The 23,687-nt window shown below is 40.4% G+C and overlaps 2 protein-coding genes across 2 annotated transcripts; one reads left to right on the top strand and one right to left on the bottom strand.

Moving 5' to 3' along the window:
• Positions 1–1,025: 1,025 nt before the first annotated feature.
• Positions 1,026–18,320, bottom strand: WDR93 (WD repeat domain 93). The gene is made up of 15 exons (XM_075276189.1): positions 18,034–18,320; positions 17,403–17,598; positions 17,250–17,314; positions 17,094–17,172; positions 15,872–15,978; positions 14,093–14,177; positions 13,298–13,481; positions 12,094–12,161; positions 5,876–5,962; positions 3,969–4,103; positions 3,697–3,892; positions 3,403–3,463; positions 2,251–2,407; positions 1,233–1,395; positions 1,026–1,149 (listed from the first exon to the last, which is right to left on the bottom strand). The coding sequence occupies exons 1-15, from the start codon at positions 18,298–18,300 to the stop codon at positions 1,047–1,049; spliced, it is 1,953 nt and encodes a 650-aa protein (XP_075132290.1). The 5' UTR covers positions 18,301–18,320; the 3' UTR covers positions 1,026–1,046.
• A 1,412-nt stretch (positions 18,321–19,732) lies between these two features.
• On the top strand, positions 19,733–23,115 carry HYPK (huntingtin interacting protein K). The gene is made up of 4 exons (XM_075273421.1): positions 19,733–19,950; positions 20,155–20,210; positions 21,185–21,236; positions 22,566–23,115. The coding sequence occupies exons 1-4, from the start codon at positions 19,789–19,791 to the stop codon at positions 22,659–22,661; spliced, it is 366 nt and encodes a 121-aa protein (XP_075129522.1). The 5' UTR covers positions 19,733–19,788; the 3' UTR covers positions 22,662–23,115.
• Positions 23,116–23,687: the final 572 nt, after the last annotated feature.

Raw genomic sequence — 23,687 nt, 5'->3', positions numbered from 1 at the left:
GAGAAACATCACTGTCAGTGCATCTACTTTGGAAAGCAGAAACAAAAAAGGTAAATAAAAGGCGCAATAGTCCCATTTGGGTAAAAGGGCTACCAGATATACAAAAATAGTTGAAAGATCCAAATCCAGCAAATTTAAATCAATGCTCCAAAGACGTATAGCAAATATTACATATATTATAATCTCTCATAAATGGCATCCTGCTACCGTATGTCATTCAGCAAGCAGGCTCTTTTGCTGATGAAGCACTTTAAAATACCCCCCTTTTGTTCACTGAACATACACCACATTTTTGCTGTATTGTCCACAAAACTGAGTCAGTTGTGCGTTTTGCCACTAAATATTTGTCAAAATACTGTGGTTTGCAGCTTAACCACTTCAGAAGATCTCACTTTAGATTTTTTAAAGAGTGAATGGATTGGGAGTACTTAGGGCTTTGTTGTGATCATTGGAAGTCACCCAGCAATTATCCCCTATTATCACTTGTTATTAGTGAAATACCCCTTTAACATTGACAAATAAGCATACTTTATTATAGTTCCTATACCTTCTTCACACTTTAATGGACACTGACAACATATGTTGGATAAATTCCTTTCCAGAAACTTGAAAGCAGAACAACTTCCTTTTCATAGGGGATGCTATTCCAGGTGTCCAATCTCTACTGATAAGATATTTAAGACACAATATATCATATTTCTTTGACAATAATGATTATTGTGAAAAACATCCTTTAAGGTTTACTGACAATAACAAGTCATTGATATGGAATACAGCAAAAAAAAAACCAAAAACCTTCCAATACGATAAAAAAAATTCCTGCCTTTCCAACATCCTATGTCCTGTAAATTCAAAAACAACTTTATAATCTGGGATTTTAGGATGGAACTGTGCAATAATCTAGGGTGCGCTTCCTATGAAATCGTAATCTTTACTTAAATTATGACTGGGAAATCTAACAGTCCAATATCATCTTGGAACTTTTTTGCGAGTTGAAATTCAAGTGTTGTTTTAACATGGGACCTATACATCTTTTTGTTCTTCCATCACCTGCTCAGTGTATTGCTCTGGGTAAAATCGGAGGCCTGCTTTCTGAGAAGTGACCATGATTCTGCAATCTTCTTTCTCCTTTCTGGAAAAGTTTCTAACCTGATGAAAACAGAATGACACAGAGCTATGATTCCTATGTCCTTTTGAGAAGTTTTTTGGTTGAATGTACTGGATAAACCTACCTCATCTGAAACAGTGACTTGCATCTTTCTTCCCAGTGTAAACTTTGTGCAGGTAAGATCACTGGCTGCTGAGTCTTTACTATAGACTCCAGACTGAAGACAAAAAGAGAAGTAGTGAACTTTTCAGGGGTCATATTCTCTCCAGAGACCCTGTTCTCATTTGCTACAAGATAAAGATAGAGAATTGTAGACAGGTCTATTAAGGAGCAAGATCTTCATTTCTAAAAAAACAAAACTGGGAAATTTTAAGGCAATAAAATATTATTAAGAAAGGGTAAAGTGGCAGAGCACAGGATACATGCTCACGGTCACACAAGCAGAATCCAGAACTAGAGCTTGTAGACTAAAACAACAGTGTCAATGAGCTGAAATAGTTAATATCCAGTCAAACAATAGTAGCAATCTTACCCTATATTCACAGTAATAATCGGATGTGTGATGGATGGTTTTTTTTAATGTCTGACATACGGCCCACATTAATTGCACTGTATGTGAATGGGGGCTATTCACATGACAGATATTTTGACAGGCTGTTGTAAAGGACCATCAAAATATAGGCCATGCTTTATTTTTGTGCATTTTCACAGATCGCTCCACACACTGCAATGTATGAAGGATCCATGAAAATGGCCGCCTCTCGGTTGTAAAATGGCTGTGAAAAATTGACATATTTCATGGCCGTTTTCATTCATGGTTGTGCAAATCTAGGCTAAGGCTGGGTTTACATGGTACTTATTAATTTAACAACTATATGCAGTTTTTAATTACAGTAACGCCAGCACGTTACTATGCATTTCACCTATATGCTAAAGGTCATGGTTTACTGGAACAGTAAAAATGTGCTACTCATAGCGGCAATAAAAAAAAACTGCATACAGATCTTCAGAAACAAAGTAGAGTGTACACCTAGCATAAAAAGTCAAATAATCACTGTTACTAAAGCTGGTGTATAGAGTATATTGAGCTAAATTTCAGCAGCAGATGTGTGAGTTATACAATGTTGGATAACATTATCTACCTTTAAGAAAAAGACAGTGGTTTACTGCATCAAGCACATACACTGGCTGCCAGGGAAATGCTACTTTATAGGGCAAAGGAAGAACAAACTGGCAAAATGGTTGTTGTTCAGCAACATCCAGAAGCTTTACCAAACCACCGCGGTAGAATAGGAGCACCTACAAAAGAAAACAGAAAAAGTCATGGTAGAAAAACTGGATAAACCCGTCATTTTATTTTTTATAATGAATTTCCCTTTCTAATATAACACAACAATCCAGAATAATCCACTGTACAGAGTGTGCTGTACAGAGACTGTCATGACTCATTTCAGACTTATAACCAATGGGGCTCATACTCTCCCTATTTCACACATTCATATACGACAGGGCCAATTCCCTAGGAAGCCAATTAACCCATTTGTATGCGCTGAAGCAACAAACGTATACACAAGAAGTGTATACATGCTCCATTCACATATTCTGGAAGGCAAATCGAAATGCAAATAAAACAATTAGAAGACACAAAAGAGCAGGTACAGTAGTAGAATGAAGAAACTAACAGGTATGTGCTTACTTTGATGTGTTAATAATAAGTACAATTATATATAGTATTAGTTGGTCTGCTCTAGCAAAGAAGGTGGGGCAAAGCCTCATTAGAAGCAACAAGATCCTTCCTGATGGTACCTATGATACCCAAAAAGGAAGCAAGTGGAAAAAAACAAACTGTATTTGGTGCTGCTCTCGATCCAGAAGTCACAACCATAAGACTGCACATAGAGGAAGTGGATATAAATATATACTGCATTTCTAGCTCAAAGTCTTTATCAGGGTTGAAACTTATAGGAGATTTAGTTGCAATATAGTATATACTTCCTCTACAAGTGATCTCCTGGTTGTGACTCAGGAGGTCAGGACTAACACCAACAATAGTTGTCTTTTTCCACTTACATCCATTCTGATGTTGGTCTTCAGATTCAAAACTAGGATCTTAGGACAAGGCAACAATGCTGACCGATTGCTCACTATGGTGATCTGTCTGCAAACATAATACATTTACTAAGCCTTGCTTATCAAGAAGGAAACAAAAAAGTGGGACAGATATCCATAGGGTTTTAGCTAGAGGGGGAAACAGGGGCACCATGAAAGATTAAAACGTAAAAACTAGAACTCACACCATTGGGAAAAGAGGAGACTGGGGTCACTGCACTTATTAGTTCTTCTTTGGAGTCAGCGCTATAAAAATGAATAAGACACTGAGTAATTTGCTGTATTATACATATATAGCATTATTACAGAGTAATTCAGTCATTTACAGCCACTAGGCATAAGAATGGAAAAAATGGTAAAACACAAATTAAACCATATAATTTGGAAGAGGTATGTATAGTCATAGCTAGCCAAAGTCACAAACCATTCACAGACTGAATTTATAGACCAAATTAGTAGTCTAGATTGAGATGCCTCACCTGTCATGGAGAAGAACGACGTGAGACTCCTTTCCTCCAGCTGTAGTCACAAGGTAGAGAGACTTATCCATACACCACACCAGGACCTGGGCCCTAAGAACAGCAGGAGGATCTCCATTGGAAGTTATGGGCTCCAAAAAATAAAGACTAGCTATAGATTTTCCCTCCGGCAGGACAACAACACCTAATGGAAATCCTGAGACAGAAGAAAGAGGTCATGGCCAAACAAGTATAAAATAGAAACATACCACCGAACTTCTATAACAACGTACCAGAATGCTTCACGTCCCAAACTGTAAGGGTCTCATCTTCAAGGCCATAAGCAAAGTAAGTGAAGCAAGAACTGACTGCTGAGAATTTTATAGGGGCTGCACATGGCCAAACCACATCAGGTTTTATGTCACCATCTAAAAAACATAAAGACGTACTATTAAAGGGATATTCTGGCAAATATTTAGGTGTAATGTTCTATGATTTCTAATACGCCTTGATTATCCATTATTCAAGATCTGCATCCCCCATACCCTAGAACTCCTTACCAAGACACATAAGACCGACCCCCACAATCACAGGCTTCAAGAAGGCCCTGAAGACTCACCTATTCAGGAAGGCCTACAATCTCCAATTACACTACTGTCACCACACCGCCTTCTGAACAGTCTGTATCCTCACCTTCTGTCTCTATCCCTCTTCCTTCATAGACTGTAAGTTCTCACGGGCAGGCCCTCTATCTCACTGTGCCAGTCGGTCATTGTTAGTATCATATCTGTTTGTACATTTTGTGTCCTGTATGTAAACCCTCAAATGTAAAGCACCATGAAATTAATGGTGCTATATAAATAAACAATAATAACAACAACAACAACAATAATAATAAGAATAATACTGTAATAATACTTTAAAGATTAGATTATACAATAAATCATCAATATGCGCTAACCATTCACATCTCATGCCTGTTTTACTTGTATAGCACCATCATGTTCCGCAGCGCTTTACTGACAATGTCAATGCTGTCCCATATAGGGCTCACTATCTAAATTCCTATCAGTATGTCTTTGGAGTGTGGGAGGAAACCCAAACAATGTAGAAAAGCTTTCTGTATGGCAGTCACATAACCTTGGCCTATTTGTTCACATGACCATTCCTAGGCCTGATGTCATACAGTGACAGATTCACTGCAGAAAGTGGTCAAATTACATGATGAAATGACCGTAGTATGATGCTTATACACATTATATTAGTCATATATATTATATGGGATTCAGAAATCTTCCTTGAATACTTAGATTTTTAAATAAAATGTGGAGGAACCTACATATAACCACATGCATTTGTCTAACCAACAGCACCCAAAGGCGAGACATCTGTACATACTCTGCCCCCTTATTTGCGTTCTGTATTTCATATGCATCATGTCAGCAGAGCCTAGTCGATAGAATATGTAAAAGATTGTGCAATATCAATACAGATTGAAGAAAATGAGCATTCTGCTGCTTCAGGAGTGACTCAGTCATTCTATGTGAGCGCACATCTCATATACAGACTGGAAAAGCTAATTTCAGAGAGATTTCGGCATTTGTGGTCCCCAGGGCCACAGTCTCATCCTCCCGCATTCACGCAACTCTGGGACCTGCATCAATCAAGAATTTATGGTATATCCTCTGGGTGTAACCATAAATTTTAAGATGGGAACACCCCCCTTTTTAACATGCAATTAATCCTATTCCAAATAAAAGTTATCTAAATATACAATACACATAGAATTACCAATGGAAAGATCCTATTAGATGTGTGAAAATAATCTAGCAGCTCCCAACTCCCTATAAGGCTGAAGCCCCATGTTACGGAAACGCAGCTGTTTTTTGTTGCAGATTTTGTTGCGGTTTTTTGAGCCAAGGCCAGGAGTGGATTGAGCAGAAGACTGAAGTATAAGAACTTCCTAGATAATTCCCATTCCTTCTGTAGCCATTCTTGGCTTTGGCTCAAAAAACTGCAGCAAAATCTGCAACAAAAAAAGCTGTGTTTCTGCAAAGTGGGGCCTCAGCATAAAATATTCTCCTCCAAAACTACACTGACTTGTTTTTAATATGACAACGAATTAGAACAAATATAGAATTACAAATCATTTTCCAGGATTAATAGAATTTTACTTATTTAGCACATTTACATTATTTACCTGGTTTGTCCTTTGTCGGTTTACCTAGTAGGTACATAAGATGATTCTGGCATGTATCCCAGTGTACAATTATGGCATTAGATGTAGCTATAGAAAGAAGAAAGAATTAGGAAGAGATTGTCAGTATCTTCATTTCATTACAATGTAGTACATATGCTTGAGTAGAAGATTTAAGTAGTGGCACCATCTAGTGAACAGGAGTGACATTTACACACTAATATCGTGTAAGGTATAGTAGTACAAAATATAAAAATCCTAGGACCTGATTGGTGGCAGATACATTCTGGATTATTGGACAGTCACAGAAATATACCTAAAATTGAGGCAAAGAATTGCAAAGAACACAGCACAAAATAACACAGTGCATAGAGAGGCTTTGAATTGGTCTTGTGGTTCTGGAATCGTCTAAAAAAAAAAAAAAAAAAAAAAGGTGAAGAAACCTTGACTTCAATATTGTCATAGCAAGCGTCGGCTTGAGTCTGCAAAAGAGTACGAAAAGTGGACAGTAGAAGATTGCTCCAAATCATCTGTTTCTCATGAGATGAAAGTCAATAGCCTGGGAACTGATGGGTGCAAATGGGTCTGGAAGAAACAAGGAAAAAAGGGGCTAATGGACTGAGATGTTGAAGGAACGGTCAAGCTTGGTGCAGAGAGCCTGATGATATGGGTTTGTTTCACAGCCAAAGCCATTGGATACTTTAGAAGGCTCGCAAGTGGTCAAAATGTTCAGCTATATGAGTATCCTACAAGACAGTATAATGTTCCACCAAGACAATCACCTGAAATACATGCAGGGCGAAGAAATGGTTCAAAGACAATGAAGCAGAGGATTAGTCTCCAGACCGTAACCCAATCAAACACTTGTGGTTAGAGTTGAAGAAAAAGCTATGTCTGCACTTAAGTGAGTTGACCAGTATGCACCAACATTAGGAATGTGTAGATTCAGGCAGTATTGAAAGCCAAATGACAAGAATCTGCATAACTAATCATATGCTAAATAGTTGTAAGTCCAATTTATGTATGCGATAGCCAAGATGATGGTAGTCTCAGCTTAAAAGTGATTTTAAATTATTTTACATTGTAATATTTCACCAGAAGTCCAGAAATCCAACATGTATGTATTATTATAGGTTTGTATTGCAAAGATCTTGTATATTGTCTCATGAAGACAAGCCATGTTCATATGTCTTACTCCGACTGCCTAGAGGAAAGGTTCTTCTTCCTGTGTTCATCAACCATTCTGGTAAACGTCTAGTAGAAGGCCAGATCTAGTACTTTTTCTCATGGCAAATTTTTCAATAATAATAATAATAATAATAATATGTGTAACAAAATTCTCTTATATATTGAGGACAAGACATCAGCCTACTGGTGCTTCAGAGATTTATTCATCTATCTGAGATTCACATTTTCTAGAACTGTTTATTATTGAGCACATAAGTAGACCTAACAATAGGAGGAAATTGTAAGAAGAAAGAAATGTACATCTTCCTTTAATAAGAACAAACAGAATAAAATATGAAATACATTCTAGCTTACTTCTTGCTGGTATTTTAAGTTACTGGAATAAAGCCTACAGGACGTCTACATCTAGTTTATCATGATATTTCTCCCTGTGCTGTCTACAATGCGCACTTTCTTACAGTCTTGAATACTACTTGTTATGTGAGTATGTTTGTACACACACGAGTCAAATCACATTATTATGACCACCAGCTAATATACAGAGTAACTACCGTGTGCAGCAGGGACAGGAGCTAAACAGGCTAAGAAGGACTCAGTAAGGGGCTAATAGGTTGGGTAAGGTATCTGACGCCATGCTGTCTGCAGTGCATGTCACATTTGCTAGAGGGTGCATGGGGAGGATACACAGAGTGAATATAAGATAAGATAAGATAATCCTTTAATAGTCCCACCTTGGGGAAATTTCAGCGTGTTACAGCAGCATAGTAATACAGATACAGGATAATACAGAGTAATATGTTACAGACGTAGACACAGATAAGCTGAGAAGAGAAGATATACTAGGAGTCCATGGCAGCTAAGGAAAAACAGAAGAGAAAGAGGAAGACCTCATGGTCATCCTCATAATCATTAGTTCTCTGTGCGGAGAGCTCTTCGTTTGGTCTGATGTAGATTATACAGCCTGGTCGCGGTTGGAAGGAAGGACCTGCGATAGCGCTCCTTCTCACACTTGGGGTGAAGCAGACGGTCGCTTACAGTGCTGCCAAGTCCCATCAGGGTCCCATACATGGGGTGGGATTTGTTCTCCCGCATGGAGGTCACCACAGACAGTATCCTTCTGTCACCCACCACCTGTACTGGGTCCAAGGGGCTCCCCAGGACAGAGCTGGCCCTCCTGATCAGCCTGTCAAGTCTATTTCTGTCCCTGGTTGATATACTGCTTCCCCAGCAGGCCACACCGAAAAAGATGGCTGAGGCAACCACAGAGTTGAAGAAGGCCCTAAGAAGTGTCCCCCGGACTCCGAAGGCCCTCAGCCTCCTGAGCAGGTAGAGTCTGCTGTGGCCCTTTCTGTGCAGCGCCTCCAGGTGATCAGCCCAGTCTAGTTTATTATTGAGGAGCACGCCCAGGTACTTATAGGTCCTGACTATCTCAATACATGTTCCTTGGATCTCCACCGGGGTCGGAGCACCTCTCCGTTTACTAAAGTCCACCACCATCTCCTTGGTCTTCCCAGCATTAATCCTGAGCTGGTTCTGCTGGCACCATTCAACAAAATCCCGGTTTAAGTCTCTGTATTCCCTATCATCGCCATCAGTGATAAGACCGACTATAGCAGAGTCATCGGAGTACTTCTGTAAGGAACAGCTGGATGAGTTGTGCCTGAAGTCAGCAGTGTACAGTGTGAAGAGGAATGGGGCAAGAACTGTACCTTGTGGTGCCCCCGTACTACAGATCACAGTGTCAGACACACAGTCCTGGGCTCTCACATACTGAATATGGCGACTGACATGGTCCCAAGGAAGTACTTTTAAGTCTTGATCATGCTCTTCCAACCTCTGTCTGACATTTCTAGCCATGTGACATGTTGCACTGTTTTAGTGGGAGATTCTATCCAAGCAAGACAAACAGCATGTATAGATATGTAATCTGCATGGAATCATATCAGAAACGGTTCAGAATGCCTATCATATGGTTGGCTCACAGAAAGCAATAAAATAATTTCCCAGACCATAACATCACCACCAGCTTGTGTTCTTCCAGTGCTGGCTGCACACTGTGTGTTCTCTGATGTTTCTCGTATGACATACCAATGTCCATCTGTTCACTGAAGCAAAAACTGTGACCTATCGGGGAAGACAACCCTTTGCCAATCAGCGGCGGTCCAATTCTGATACTGCACTGCAAATTGAAGTCTTTTTTCTAGTGTGCCTTTGTTAGCATAGGTGCAGTAACCATCAATCTGCTTTGGAGCCCCATATATGCAGTAGGGTTTGCTGAGCTGTTGTTTTAGACATGTCTGGTAGTCCCCTGGTTCATCTTTCATTTGAGCTGCTTCACTGTAGCTTGTCAGTTGGCCATCAGGCACCTTTACAGCTAACATTCACCTCTCACAAGAATATTATACGGTTCTTCACAGTTTCCATGTTGGTTATTCCCAATGGTGCTATTTGCCCACTCATGATACAAATCATTCATCACAGCAGCATATAAACAGTTCATAAACTGCGCTGCTTCAGAAAAACCACCATCATTCCTTTTTTCAATTCTGATAAATCACTTTTTTTACCCACGGCAAGAAATATTATGTGTTCAAGCAGCCTATCATAATAATGGGACTCAACTGTATGTTGGGGTGTAGATGTATAGGCATGGCTCAAAGGCAGAGCAACAATTGGAAGTTGGATACAGGGTACAATATCTGAAAACATCATGCCTATAACTTCAAGCACAGATACAAAAGAAATAAGCAAACACAAAGATTTTAGTTCTGTACACTTTATTATATACACCTATCATAGAACACAATATGCTGTTCACTAGAGATGAGCGAACAGTGTTCTATCGAACACATGTTCGATCGGATATCAGGGTGTTCGCCATGTTCGAATCGAATCGAACACCGCGTGGTAAAGTGCGCCAAAATTCGATTCCCCTCCCACCTTCCCTGGCGCCTTTTTTGCACCAATAACAGCGCAGGGGAGGTGGGACAGGAACTACGACACTGGGGGCATTGAAAAAAATTGGAAAAAGTCATTGGCTGCCGAAATCAGGTGACCTCCATTTTAGACGAATAGTGGATTTCAAATCCGGGTCATATGAGAATGTGAACTTTGTGACTATGAGACAGGGATAGCTGTACAGGCAGGGATAGCTAGGGATAACCTTTATTTAGGGGGGAATGTTATTAAAAATAACTTTTTGGGGCTCTATCGGGTGTGTAATTGTGATTTTTGTGAGATAAACTTTTTCCCATAGGGATGCATTGGCCAGCGCTGATTGGCCGAATTCCGTACTCTGGCCAATCAGTGCTGGCCAATGCATTCTATTAGCTTGATGAAGCAGAGTGTGCACAAGGGTTCAAGCGCACCCTCGGCTCTGATGTAGCAGAGCTGAGGCTGCACAAGGGTTCAAGCGCACCCTCGGCTCTGATGTAGGAGAGCCGAGGGTGCACTTGAACCCTTGTGCACCCTCGGCTCTGCTACATCAGAGCCGAGGGTGCGCTTGAACCCTTGTGCACACTCTGCTTCATCAAGCTAATAGAATGCATTGGCCAGCGCTGATTGGCCAATGCATTCTATTAGCCCGATGAAGTAGAGCTGAATGTGTGTGCTAAGCACACACATTCAGCTCTACTTCATCGGGCTAATAGAATGCATTGGCCAGCGCTGATTGGCCAGAGTACGGAATTCGGCCAATCAGCGCTGGCTCTGCTGGAGGAGGCGGAGTCTAAGATCGCTCCACACCAGTCTCCATTCAGGTCCGACCTTAGACTCCGCCTCCTCCAGCAGAGCCAGCGCTGATTGGCCGAATTCCGTACTCTGGCCAATCAGCACTGGCTAATGCATTGTATTGGCGTGATGAAGCAGTGCTGAATGTGTGTGCTTAGCACACACATTCAGCTCTACTTCATCGGGCTAATAGAATGCATTGGCCAGCGCTGATTGGCCAGAGTACGGAATTCGGCCAATCAGCGCTGGCTCTGCTGGAGGAGGCGGAGTCTAAGATCGCTCCACACCAGTCTCCATTCAGGTCCGACCTTAGACTCCGCCTCCTCCAGCAGAGCCAGCGCTGATTGGCCGAATTCCGTACTCTGGCCAATCAGCACTGGCTAATGCATTGTATTGGCGTGATGAAGCAGTGCTGAATGTGTGTGCTTAACACACACATTCAGCTCTACTTCATCGGGCTAATAGAATGCATTGGCCAATCAGCGCTGGCCAATGCATTCTATTAGCGTGAACTGAGTTTGCACAGGGGTTCTAGTGCACCCTCGGCTCTGCTACATCAGATTGCTACATCTGATGTAGCAGTGCCGAGTGTGCATCAGATGTGTAGTTGAGCAAAACTGACTCAGCACTGCTAAGTCTCTGCATTCGCATAGGAATGCATTGGCCAGCCTTCGGCCAATCAGCGCTGGCTCTGCCGGAGGAGGCGGAGTCTAAGGTCGGACCTGAATGGAGACTGGTGTGGAGCGATCTTAGACTCCGCCTCCTCCAGCAGAGCCAGCGCTGATTGGTCGAGTTCCGTACTCTGGCCAATCAGCACTGGCCAATGCATTTCTATGGGGAAAAGTTAGCTTGCGAAAATCGCAAACTGACAGGGATTTCCATGAAATAAAGTGACTTTTATGCCCCCAGACATGCTTCCCCTGCTGTCCCAGTGTCATTCCAGGGTGTTGGTATCATTTCCTGGGGTGTCATAGTGGACTTGGTGACCCTCCAGACACGAATTTGGGTTTCCCCCTTAACGAGTTTATGTTCCCCATAGACTATAATAGGGTTCGAAACCCATTCGAACACTCGAACAGTGAGCGGCTGTTCGAATCGAATTTCGAACCTCGAACATTTTAGTGTTCGCTCATCTCTACTGTTCACCTTTACGTTCTGCTGTGAATCATGGCAGCACATAAATATTTTTATAAGAGAAAGCTGAATCAATTAGAAAGTATATATCCTTCAGAATCTCCCTATGTTATTCTCAGACAGATATGATTTTATATCAAATATATACACATGTAATATAGCATGCTTACCTGCAGTCATCTGTTCTGAATCGCTGTGCATCATTTTATTATGCGGAAGGAAATGAAACATGGTATTCCTAATGAAAGAGAATCTAGTCACATGTAGTACATGTAGTTCTGCAGCTTAGACATTCATATCAGCTTCAATAAATAGATACATAAACAAAATATGTATGTAGAAAGGTAGTAGAGGGGAGTTTGTCACGTGACTCTATAGGGATGCATTGTGCACCATAGCTTTGGTGCAACAGGTCAAAGCTCTTGTATTTCATATGAAAATCCTGCCTGCCAAAATGGGAAGGCACAGTTGGCTCTGCCCGGGTCGCCATTTTCAGGTGGTCTGTTACAGTGCTGCGTCTGATGTCTGTGAAAGGCAGAGAAATCTATGACGCGGGGGGTGCTCGGAATGTCCCCGGTGGTCTGTGATCGTAATTAGCATAACAGAAGTAACAGATTTTATTAGAAATGGCGGGGAAAAGAAAAGGATGGAAGGTAGGAGTAGAATAGCCTTTTTAAAGGCTATTCCAACGTGACATTAGTTAAAAAGCTGTTTTTCTAATGATAAACTCCCTTTAAGGTCCATATTGGCCGTTATAGTCATTCAAACTGACCACACATATTCAATGATACAGCATGATGAACAAACAATCTCCACATGAACATTAAATATGGCCGACTTCTTTCAGGACACTGACAATCTCTTATTAACTGACTAAAATACTGTTAACCTTACAAATGATCAGCTTGGTTGAAACTGTATAGCCACTTTTATACAACGATATCTAGATTTCATTAAGGCTATGACATCCTTGATGTCATTAAAAGGGTTATCCAGTTTTTATCATTGATGGGCTACCCTTAGGACAAACTGTAGCGGCGAGTGTAGGCACTGCAGTGCTGCCGCATAGATTTCAATGGGTCAGCGCTGCAATACCCACATTTGCTGCTACAGTTTGCACGGCGAGTGAGCAGCGCAGCTTGAGGTAGGTAAACAATACCACGAACCACGCTGTCTCAGCAAGAGTGACCTGCGGGATCCCAAGTGTTAGACCCCGGCAGATCTAATATCGATGGCCTCTCCTAAGGATAGCGCATCAATGTCAGAAACCGGATAACCCGTTTAGAGCACAAGATCAGCAGCAGTAGCTTGTTTTAGAAACACTGTTGCAGAGCATGTATGACGATATTCTCCTCTCTATATCATCTCATTTACCTTGAAATCCTTCCATCTTGTGTGTTTGGCAAGTCTAACCTCAGATACTTCTCAAACATTCCCATAAATACTGAATCTTGTTGATCCCACTGATGAGAACCGATCAAGTGATTCTGTCCAGTGCCAAATACACAGTTGTCATCATTCTTCTGTACAGCCTCCTGCACACTTCTAAAGATACTTCCTATAAGACAAAAGGTGAAAATACAAAGCATCACACGACTCCAAATCTTCAAATTTTATACAGCCCGACTCTGTCTCCTACTCAGTTGATTCAGAAATAATGATTGTGATTGAATTGTTAAGAAAGTAAATATGCCACAAACTATGTATTGAATTAATTCTACAATATCAATAATTTATAACATATTTAAAAATAATGAATCATTTTATTTTGAAGCCAGAGTTGGAGTCAGTAACTTTTCTGACTCCGACTTTACGGCCCTACATTATTGTATTCCAACTAGTGCTTTTTCAGACACTACATCCTCAAGATGTTGGTAGGTAAAATGACTAGTATCCATTATAATTGACTGCAGGACTCCTCTGCTAAGAGGAGCCATCCACCCATTCATCACATAACAAATAAAGAAGTAAATATTGCCTAATAGATTTATCATCTTTTGCCAAACAGGTTATGCATTTAGAGATTGTACTGTACTACTTTATACTTCGGTTGTTATTTTAAGGGGAGTTCATGTGCAACTGCTAAAAGCGCTAAGCAAGAGCCCTCCACTGTGCAGACGTCGCTGATAGGAGGTTATTGCATATCCAGCATGAATCACAATTTGTTACCTGCAATAGGTTTAGGTGGCCTAATCTTCATTAAAAGTGCTGGTTGTGTTATCTTTGGGTCAGTCATAACAGGCATACTAGCTGACTGGAATACAGAAATAAATGTTACTTGTCAGAGGGAATATAAGCTACTATATGGAGAAAATCCCAGACTAGAACATTACATAGCTGTAAACAATTATAATAGCAAATTTAGCATTTCATAAAAAGCTCCATTGACTGTACCTACACAAAGGTCTACAAGTTAAAGTTAATAATCTTCAAATTTTTTGCAGATTTGCCACATCTAATTGCGACATTTTTATATACATACAAACTAATACCACGTCTGAATATTCTATCGGATTTTTACTGGAAACATAAATGCAAATTCTGCATTCTTCATAACTGTTGCAATGGTAGTAAATAGAGATGAGCGAGTACTATTCGAAATGGCCATTCACCCATAGGAATGAATGGAAGCGGCTGACGCGCAGACTTTGTCGGATGCCAGCCGCTTAACCCCCTGCGTGCTGGCTACGTCCATTCATTCCTATGGGTGCGTGCTATTCAAAATTGGAGTTTCGAATAGTACTCGCTCATCTCTAGTAGTAAATTAATTATATAATCATTATTATTTTTTAGCCTGAGGGATTAGCATTACAGATGGTATACTTTGGATAGCCCTCATAGGTTCTGCCACAAAGGAAGACTACTTAAAGAGGACCTTTCACCATTTTTCCCAAAGGCAGTTTTATATACTGCCGGCTTTCCCAATCTGTGCCCGGTGTGAAGAGCTTACGGTCTGGTACCGTAGCTCTTCTATGGTCAGAAGGGCGTTTCTGACAGTTAGCCAGAGACGTCCTTCTGCCTCGCGGCGCCTATCGCGCTGTGCTTTGGAGCGGGGAGGAACGCCCCCTCCCTCTGCTCACACAGCTTGTCCATAGACGAGCATTATCAGGAGAGGGAGGGGGCGTTCCTCTCCGCTCCAAAGCACAGCGCGATAGGCGCCGCGAGGCAGAAGGACGTCTCTGGCTAACTGTCAGAAACGCCCTTCTGACCATAGAAGAGCTACAGTACTGGACCGTAAGCTCTTCACACCAGGCACAGATCGGGAAAGCCGACAGTGCGCTGAATTCAGCGCACTGTCAGCTTTCCGGCAGTATATAGAACTGCCTGTGGGAAAAATGGTGAAAGGTCCTCTTTAAAGTATGTAGGGGAAGGTGTACATGTCCCCTTTCTATAGAAATTTATGCAACATTACTGAGTATTCGATAGAGGAGAATTGTAGTAAGACTGCCCTTATGAAATAAAAGGGATTCTGTCACTTGATGGTATATCCTACCCTATCGGAAAACAGCATAAAGTTGCAGTAGACATTTTATTATAATGGTGGATCTCTTACTTCTTAACATGCAATAGTTTTCATAAAATCACAATTTCTAAAATTCAGTGTGGGATGAACACAGAAACTACTCAGTGATGTCCACACATTCTGGAGTTGTCTTTATTCATGAGCAACAGGTAAACCCCACCCACTCAATATGAATTGACAGCTTTCTCTCTATGCCATAGTAATGGAAGATAGATAGGAGAAAGCTGTCAATCAACATCATGCCTATGGGTGCTATTGACATATGCATCAGGAGTGTTCCTGCTACATAAAGGAAATGTGCATTACACATGCAGATTGAAAAGTCTTTTAGATTTAAAAATATTGCACAAGTTATTAAAAATTCTAACAAAAATGGTATGAATTTGTAAAGTGTAATAACTTTCTTATTTTATAAATGCACTCACCAGAGTGTCTGATGTTGGTGTGGGTAGCGCTGCCACAGAAGATTCCAACTCATTTAACCAGATTTCTTTGGGTAGTTTATATACTTCCAGACAAGTATCTTCTACACCTGAGGTCGATATGTTAATATGTTAACAGTTTAGAGCAGCATTAGGGCGACAGCACAGTTAGTGGCTGCTCTGCTACAATTGCACAGGCCAGGATCCCATACATTGCTACATTTGGTGTCGGCCAAGTGCAGTCTCCACATGATGGCCACTAATTGTGTTATCACCCTAAGTATACAAAAAGTATCTTTAATATAATAGGGTATCATGAGATCTAAAACACCTAGAGTGGAGTCTCTCACCATTAAAACTGATATGAACCAGCCATAGTGCATGGTAGTCTGAGCATTATCAACATATCTTTAGATCATCCTTTTTTCACTTCTTTGCCTCCCAAAAAAATTGAATAAAAAGTTATCAAAAGGCCAAAATGTAATCAATAAAAGCTACAACTTGCCTTACAAAAATAACTGACACCAGCTGATACAGCTCCATAAACAAAGTTATTGGTGTCAGAATACAGTGCTTACACTTTGCCTTTTAGGCAAAACTTGGGTCCATTTTCCATGTCACTAAAATATAACTTGGGTTTAGGTTCACACTGGATTTCCTGGTCGATTTCAAGGAATTATTTCAGTATACAATCATACACAGAAGGTTGTTTTAACCTTTTTATTTTCTAAAAGTTATTATAACATAACAAAAACTATATGAATTTGCTATTGCCAGGATGTACTGGTGCACAAAATAAAGACAATGTGTAATTTTACTACCAGCCATTTTGTTTTGTTTTTTACTAGTTTTCCAGTACATAACACAAGATATAAAATAGTGCAATTTGTTCCGTAAGAAACATAAGTCCTCGTACCACTGTATATACAGAAGCTTTTGGATGGTGGGGAGTTAAAAAAAAACATGTCAAATTGATTTTTCATTTTAGTTTTTGCTCAATCTAAGGTATGATATCACTCAGAATAATGTCCCCTGCAATGCATTGTTGCTGCTTTAACATTGATTTCCCTGGTGACAGACTCAGGAACCAATAATTCACAAGTGACATGTTTTGGGTTTCGTTTAATTAATATTCCTTAGTATTTACATAGCAAAAGTTATTCTTGAAATGAATATGCAAAAAAATGGAGGACAGGGTGTTAATACATTTATACATTGTACACACCTTCTAAAAGAATGCCAGCATAATCGCCTCTTTGGGAAATCTGAAATATTATGCAGTTGGTCCTCTTGCTTATATCTTCCTGTGAAGAAAGCATTACACTTTACAACTGAGGCAAATGATCTCTCTGGATCTCTGTAATAAGAAAACAATTCCTACCGGCTCATTAAAGGACTTCAGAAAACTGAGGTTTTCATCAGCAAAATAAAACAGACGAGCAATTCCTAGAGAAAAAAAAGCAGACCATTATGTGAAGTAATGTAAGCACACACCATCCATCTACATAGTGTCAAAGTGAATTCAATACTTTACCCATATCATCCACTGTGCTAAGGAAATAGACTTGGTTTTGAACGTGGCACACTGTTAGGGCACATACTTCTACTTTATTGGTTTCCCAACCACAGATCCAGTCATTGTCAGTTAAGCTGTATACTGCCAGACCTTCGGAAAGACCAACAAATAAATACGATCCTCCAACAGCCAGACAATTCACTCTTTTGGTCACCTGGTAATACAGATAAAAAATACAAGGTGAGCTGGTTAATGAAAAGCAGGCTTCTGAATGGATACTATACCTTAATATTCTTGTTTGTAAGATACCTGATATTCCAGAGTAATGGCACAGCATAACACTAGCTTTACCCCATGTTTTTACCAGTTAAGTCATATGTTGTGTGGAGCATGCTGCAAAAAATGCATATATATGACTGGATATATATGCACGACAGAAAATCTAGAAGGCTGCACTTTTCTGTATCATCAAAAAAACATATCCAAAATCTAAACTTGCTTGTTCAAGCACATCGTAGCTCTTCCCATCTTAGTACACCGTGTACCAAGATGTTAAAAGCATGCATATGTTAAAGAATCTGGCCATACTGAAACAGGTTGTTGATAAGTACTTAAACACATGTCTCATTGCGGTGTGAACAATCCTTACATGTATTTCAGCGGTTGGTTGCAGGACATTAATTTTTGCCTTGACTTTCTCTGCCTCTCGATTTTGCTGACGTATGTTAATCATTTCAATAGCCTGATCAATGAGAAGGTCCACTACTTTCACGATCATCCTATAAGGCTGAGGTAGCCGATCTTGTGACTGGTCTGGATCCCTCAGAAAATAATCTTCCTCTTGTTCTTCACTGGCCCAGTCTTTCTCAGATCCTGGAGGGATTTCCAAAGGCCCTTTCCTGATATATACAGGCATGGTGCAAGCAAAATATTTGTTACCTGGCCTTTTACTTGAAGAACTGATGTCCTAACACCTGAGGAATAAAAACATAAGAATATGATTGTGTGCAAATAACTACTAACATTGTAATGCATTATTTATGATTGAAGGTTTATACAGTGGTTTTACCTTAGTACAAAGAAATTGGTACTAAGGTAAAACCAAATGACTGTCAGCTGAAGCTGGTCTTACATGTTGGATAGCTGTCGATGGAACACTTGTTCATTATTAATGATAATTTTCTTTAGACCCATTTGCCTTTTGCTCTCATTTCTTAATAGCATAGAATCTATAATAAGGGATTGTAAAAGACAAGTCAGGCCCATTAAAAGTCACTATATATTGTATTCTAGTCAGGATGCTACTTCAATGGGATTACTGAAAGGAAGTACAGGAAAAAAGTGGATACATGATCACTACTATATACTACATACAAACCTCCAGAACATTTATATACAGTATATATGAGAGTCATACTAGCAGTTCTGTTTATAAGAGGGCACACAGATCTCTCCCTATGAATTGCAAACAGAAACCCTGCAGCTTTGAGCAGTAGAAGAAAGGTGGATGAGATCTCATCTAATCTGATCCTCGCAGTGCGCACTCCAGACATATCAATTCATAATGTGGATTTTCACAATTGATTTCAACCTTTACAATGTATAGGGTGAAACCTGCTAAATACCCGCACTGATGATGCTATGACTACTGCAGCAAAAAACTGTTTCCCTAGGCTCCCAGGTAGACAGGGCTGTAACTCTAGGCAGTGCAATGGAGCAGCTGTGTAATGTGTGCAACTGCTCCACCTTACAAGATGACAGAGCTCCTGTGGTGCAGTATACCCTGCCAATGTCACATATATGACTAGTGGACACCTGTGCCCTACAAGACTCTATATAATCCTCACCCACTCCTTGTCACTGCAAGGCAAGGTTTACTCCACTTTGCTTCGCTTGCTAGCCGTCACCATAGTAACAAAAACAGGAAGTGCTTGGGAAACAATTCCGGACACAGCAAAAACTCTCAGGTTTTATTTTCCCGCTAGTGTCATATAAAGAGTATGGGGGTAATAAGGGAGGTATTCTGGGGCATGTAGGTGTCTGGTAAAGTTTGTTTCTGGATCGGACGAGTTACAGGCTATGTTTAAGGAACGTTCCTAGAATGGTTGCAGTTTCCGTCGGAGTTCGTAGTAGACGTACAGTCACGTGACCATGCGCTTGAACGTTGTGGTCGGCCTAGGTTACTCCAGCCAGTGTCTGTGATACTCATATAGAATACACTTCATCTGATATGTGCAACAACTATTAACTGAAGTATTGGCCACAAACCAGTTTTCAAAATGGCGCCATAAGCTTCACCAATTATAGTTTTGTCAGTGTCTGGCACAGGAAGCGACGTAACGTCTGCCGGAAGTGTAGTTGCACGTTCAACTCCCTGTCTTATTTTCCGGCACGGGGAAGAATCATGGCTGCTGAAGGAGATGTGGAGCTGGAGTTAGAAACTGAGGAGAATTGTAGTGAGCGGCCGGCGGATAAACCCCGCAAACATGACAGCGGAGCCGCGGATCTGGAGAGAGTCACGGACTATGCGGAGGAGAAGGAGATCCAGAGCTCCAACCTGGAGACGGTGAGATGTGCTCGGTGCTCGCCTGCAGGGTGAGGTGGTGGCTGCTCACAAAGCAAGGGACCTGGGAGGACAGGGGCGTCCTGTGCTTGTGTGGTCACGTGATAGTCTGTGCAGGTTCTAGCTGTGCTAGTAGTGAGACCAGAGCAGGGCTGTAGTCACGTGACATCTCGGCCTCATGTAATGCTGCTTGTATGTCGTCTACAGGCCATGTCAGTGATTGGAGACAGGAGGTCCAGAGAACAGAAAGCCAAACAAGAAAGGTGAGTTATTTCTCCTTACAATATACCATACTGAATATCATCCTGGTTTTTACAATTGCCTGAAATATTGCATTTCTCTTGTGTGTATTCAAGTGGCAAAATGAGTTGGAAACTCTGTAAAATAACCATTTGTTAAACCCTCTGCTCCAGTGTTCTCCCTCGTAACTCCAGCGTCACTGGCGTCAGTGCTCACGTGTCCTATATAGAAGTGTGACTGCTGAGGCTGGTGACTGACTGCAGCTGCCATCTGAATGGTGCACGTGATGTCACAGGGGTATTTATTGGGTGACAATCAAATCAAAATCATCAGCATTTTACCTCGACTATGATTATTTTAGGACACTCCCCTCTTTACTTGTCAAGTCAGTATTTATATGCCATACCATATATAACCAATCCTGATTGCATAGCCAACAGTCAGTGACATGTCCTTTAGCCAGTGACAGTGTGAGACGGGATGGCATGGATGCAAAATAATTGAATTAATCAATGTAAGCAGATTCATTTGAGCTGACTTTCACTTGCAACTATTTTTCGATAATGGCCCTGCCCGAATGGTTCCCTACAATTATAAAGTGTGATATGCCAATGTTTTATAACATGAGAATACTTCTTTAAGGGAACTGGAAAATTGCATTGTGGACATTTATCACCAATATACAGTGTGGGTTATCAATGTTTAGTTTCTGAGTCCCCTGCCAGTTACTAGAATGGGGTCCAAAGATTCTGCAGTGATGTAGAATCATCACCCTGCCTCCCCATTCAATAACTATGGTGCTGTTTAAAATAGTAGATTTAAAAAAAAAATCTAATGAAGTGGAAGTACAACCTATGTGATGTCCTTTGTGGAGGGAAAAAAAAAAGTATAGGTGTTTTCCTACCATGGTAAGTGATGTCATGTAACCAGAGCAGCTAGCTGTTGCCTTCCACTATGCTGTGCTTAAAGGTAATCCTAAATTGTTTTATTGTTTTAGAGAAAAGGAACTAGCAAAAGTTACCATCAAGAAGGAAGATGTGGAACTTATTGTGAGTATGGGTTGTTATCTGGTAATAAGTTAAGGCACAGTCAAGAGATGCATTCACCATCCTACAGGTTTTTGTCAGTAAAGGCTAAAGGGGATGTCTGGGCACCAGGGCATTTGTCATACTGATGATCTTTCCTCGGGATAACTCCATCAGTATCTGAAGGGTGGGGGTCCGACAACCAGACCCCACAAAAATCGGCTGTTCCAGGTGCTGGAAGCAGAAGTCTCTGTCCGTTGCATAGCAGCTGTGCCTTATTACTGTAGCTCTGCGTCTACTGAATTTAATAGGGGTGGAGCAGCAATATCCCAGCACAGGAGCTATACAGCAAACAATATCTTCTGCTTCTGGCACCAACCCCGGTATAGCTTTCAACATCCTGAAGATAAGTCATCAAAAATTGCCTTTGAGTCCAGACAATCACATATCTCTTACGACAATATATACTGCAGTGGGAGTTCAAAGGAGTTATTTCCATCTGGGCACTGATATTGAGAAGATATGCCATAAATGCTTGATAGCTGTGGGATCCACCTCTAAGACTTGAATATATCTCAAGAACAGGGTCTTCTGACCACTGTCAACAGCCACACATGGGTGGGTCTCTCCATTCTCTTGTACATGAGATCCCAAAGTAGAAAAGCAGGCAGCCTCCACTATTTTCAGAACTCCCATAGAAATGTATAGAGAGTCCCATGCATTTGTGCCACATCTCCTTCATTGTGGCCATGAACAGCACTTCATTCTTCATGAGGATGAGTTAAGTGATATTTCTTTATTGTTGAACTCATGAATTAAAAGTCATACAGCTATGGTGCCAACATGTCTGAACCAAAGTTCTTCCACATAGTCTAGAGGCTATCAAAACTGTTATGGAAGATTTATTATGCTTTGTATGCCAGTTCTCTGATTTTTATTTATTTTTTTTGTGCAAAAAAAAAAATGTATTTATGAATTTAGGCCATGGGTATACAGCTGTCATTACCTAGATAGGAATACTACTTTAAGCTAGCTATAGCCATGGTTTTTTGGTTGGGGGGCACAGAGAATCTCTGCCCCTTCCAGAAGAACACACAAGTTTGCATTTCACTGATCTACCAAAAATCTCTTTTCACTTTTCTTATACACTTCTTTCAGTAGAGATAAATATGAAGTATAGAATGTTTTATCCTTATGTGGTGTCTAGTATTACAAGGAGAAACATTTTCCGCATTATAGTGTGTGTGTGTGTGTGTGTGTGTATATATATATATATATATATATATATATATATATATATATATATATATATAATATATAGTATACATATAATTTTTTATTTTTTTTTTCCAGATGAATGAAATGGAGATCCCCCGATCTGCAGCAGAACGAAGTTTGCGAGAACACATGGGAAACGTAGTAGAAGCCCTCATTGCTCTCACTAACTGAACCTTTATTCATTAGATGAAAAATTCTCTTTTGATGGTTTCTATAACTTCAAGGAAAACCTATGATTGGAGAAATGGGAAACAACTGAAATGCGGACTGTCCATTAGTGCATAGACCAGCAATGTTGTTGTGGAATACAAAACCTAATATGTAGTAGATGAGCTTGGACTTTTAGTTTCATATCAGGGGTTATTAATGTTAAATTTATGATTTGATTTCAAATGAAACTAAAAAGTTCTTGGAGACATACGATTATATTCTGCCATTTCCCTAAAGCACTAGATTTGACTCTTGGTTATTATGTATGAAAATTGTGAACAAAGATGTATAAGAGAAACAGAAATGGCAACTATAAACCTAACTGGCACGATGACATCCCCATTTAGTATATTTAGTACACAACAACGATCAATTCATTTTGAGGTGTGGGAAATAAAGTTATTTTAAAACTTTGTGTAACAGAATGACTTCAGTATACTCTCTTAATGTTCTCTTAGGGCTAGTTCACATGTGAAAACCGCTTGGCTTATTTTGGTCCAGAAAAAACCCGCTTCCTAATTAGGAAGCCGTTTTTGGACCTTGATGCGGTTTTTGGTTAAAAAAAAACAAAAAACTTCAGAAAACGCCAGGTGGTTTTCCCCTCCTCCAAAGTGAATATACCTTAAAAAAATGCGTCACGGTCTTTGCAAAAAAAGTGCCAAAAACTTCAACAAGGTTTTTTGCCTCCCTTTCACTTCTATTGCTTGCCTTAGGTGGAATCTGCCTGAAGAAAGGTCATCTCGCTTCTTTTTTTTTCCCGCTAGTGGAAAAACGAACGCTAGCGGTCGCCATAGACCACAATTGTATGTTGAGGTGAAATTCGCAGTCAAAATCCGCCTCCTTGCCCCCGTGTGAACTAGCCCTTACATGTGTTAATCCAGGTGACAAACTATCTATGTGCCAAATTTCATCCAAATCCATTCAGCCATTTTTGCGCGATTGAGTAATAAGCATACAAACTTTCACATCCTACTAATATTATAAATA

Source organism: Leptodactylus fuscus, chromosome 5 (assembly GCF_031893055.1).
Source record: "Leptodactylus fuscus isolate aLepFus1 chromosome 5, aLepFus1.hap2, whole genome shotgun sequence".
Lineage (NCBI taxonomy): Eukaryota > Metazoa > Chordata > Amphibia > Anura > Leptodactylidae > Leptodactylus > Leptodactylus fuscus.
Note: the sequence above shows the minus strand (reverse complement) of the source record. Positions and strands in the feature narration are given on the sequence as shown.

What these genes read in the sequence shown, in the direction of transcription:
- WDR93 (XM_075276189.1), bottom strand. Translation starts at nt 18,300, where the DNA reads ATGCCTGTATATATCAGGAAAGGGCCTTTGGAAATCCCTCCAGGATCT. An exon ending in CACCAACATCAGACACTCTG is followed by an intron (nt 14,178 to 15,871) that starts GTGAGTGCATTT and finishes TCTGTATTCCAG; the next exon opens with TCAGCTAGTATGCCTGTTAT. An exon ending in GCCACCTAAACCTATTGCAG is followed by an intron (nt 13,482 to 14,092) that starts GTAACAAATTGT and finishes TTTGTCTTATAG; the next exon opens with GAAGTATCTTTAGAAGTGTG.
- HYPK (XM_075273421.1), top strand. Translation starts at nt 19,789, where the DNA reads ATGGCTGCTGAAGGAGATGTGGAGCTGGAGTTAGAAACTGAGGAGAAT. An exon ending in AGAGCTCCAACCTGGAGACG is followed by an intron (nt 19,951 to 20,154) that starts GTGAGATGTGCT and finishes TGTCGTCTACAG; the next exon opens with GCCATGTCAGTGATTGGAGA. An exon ending in AGGAAGATGTGGAACTTATT is followed by an intron (nt 21,237 to 22,565) that starts GTGAGTATGGGT and finishes TTTTTTTTCCAG; the next exon opens with ATGAATGAAATGGAGATCCC.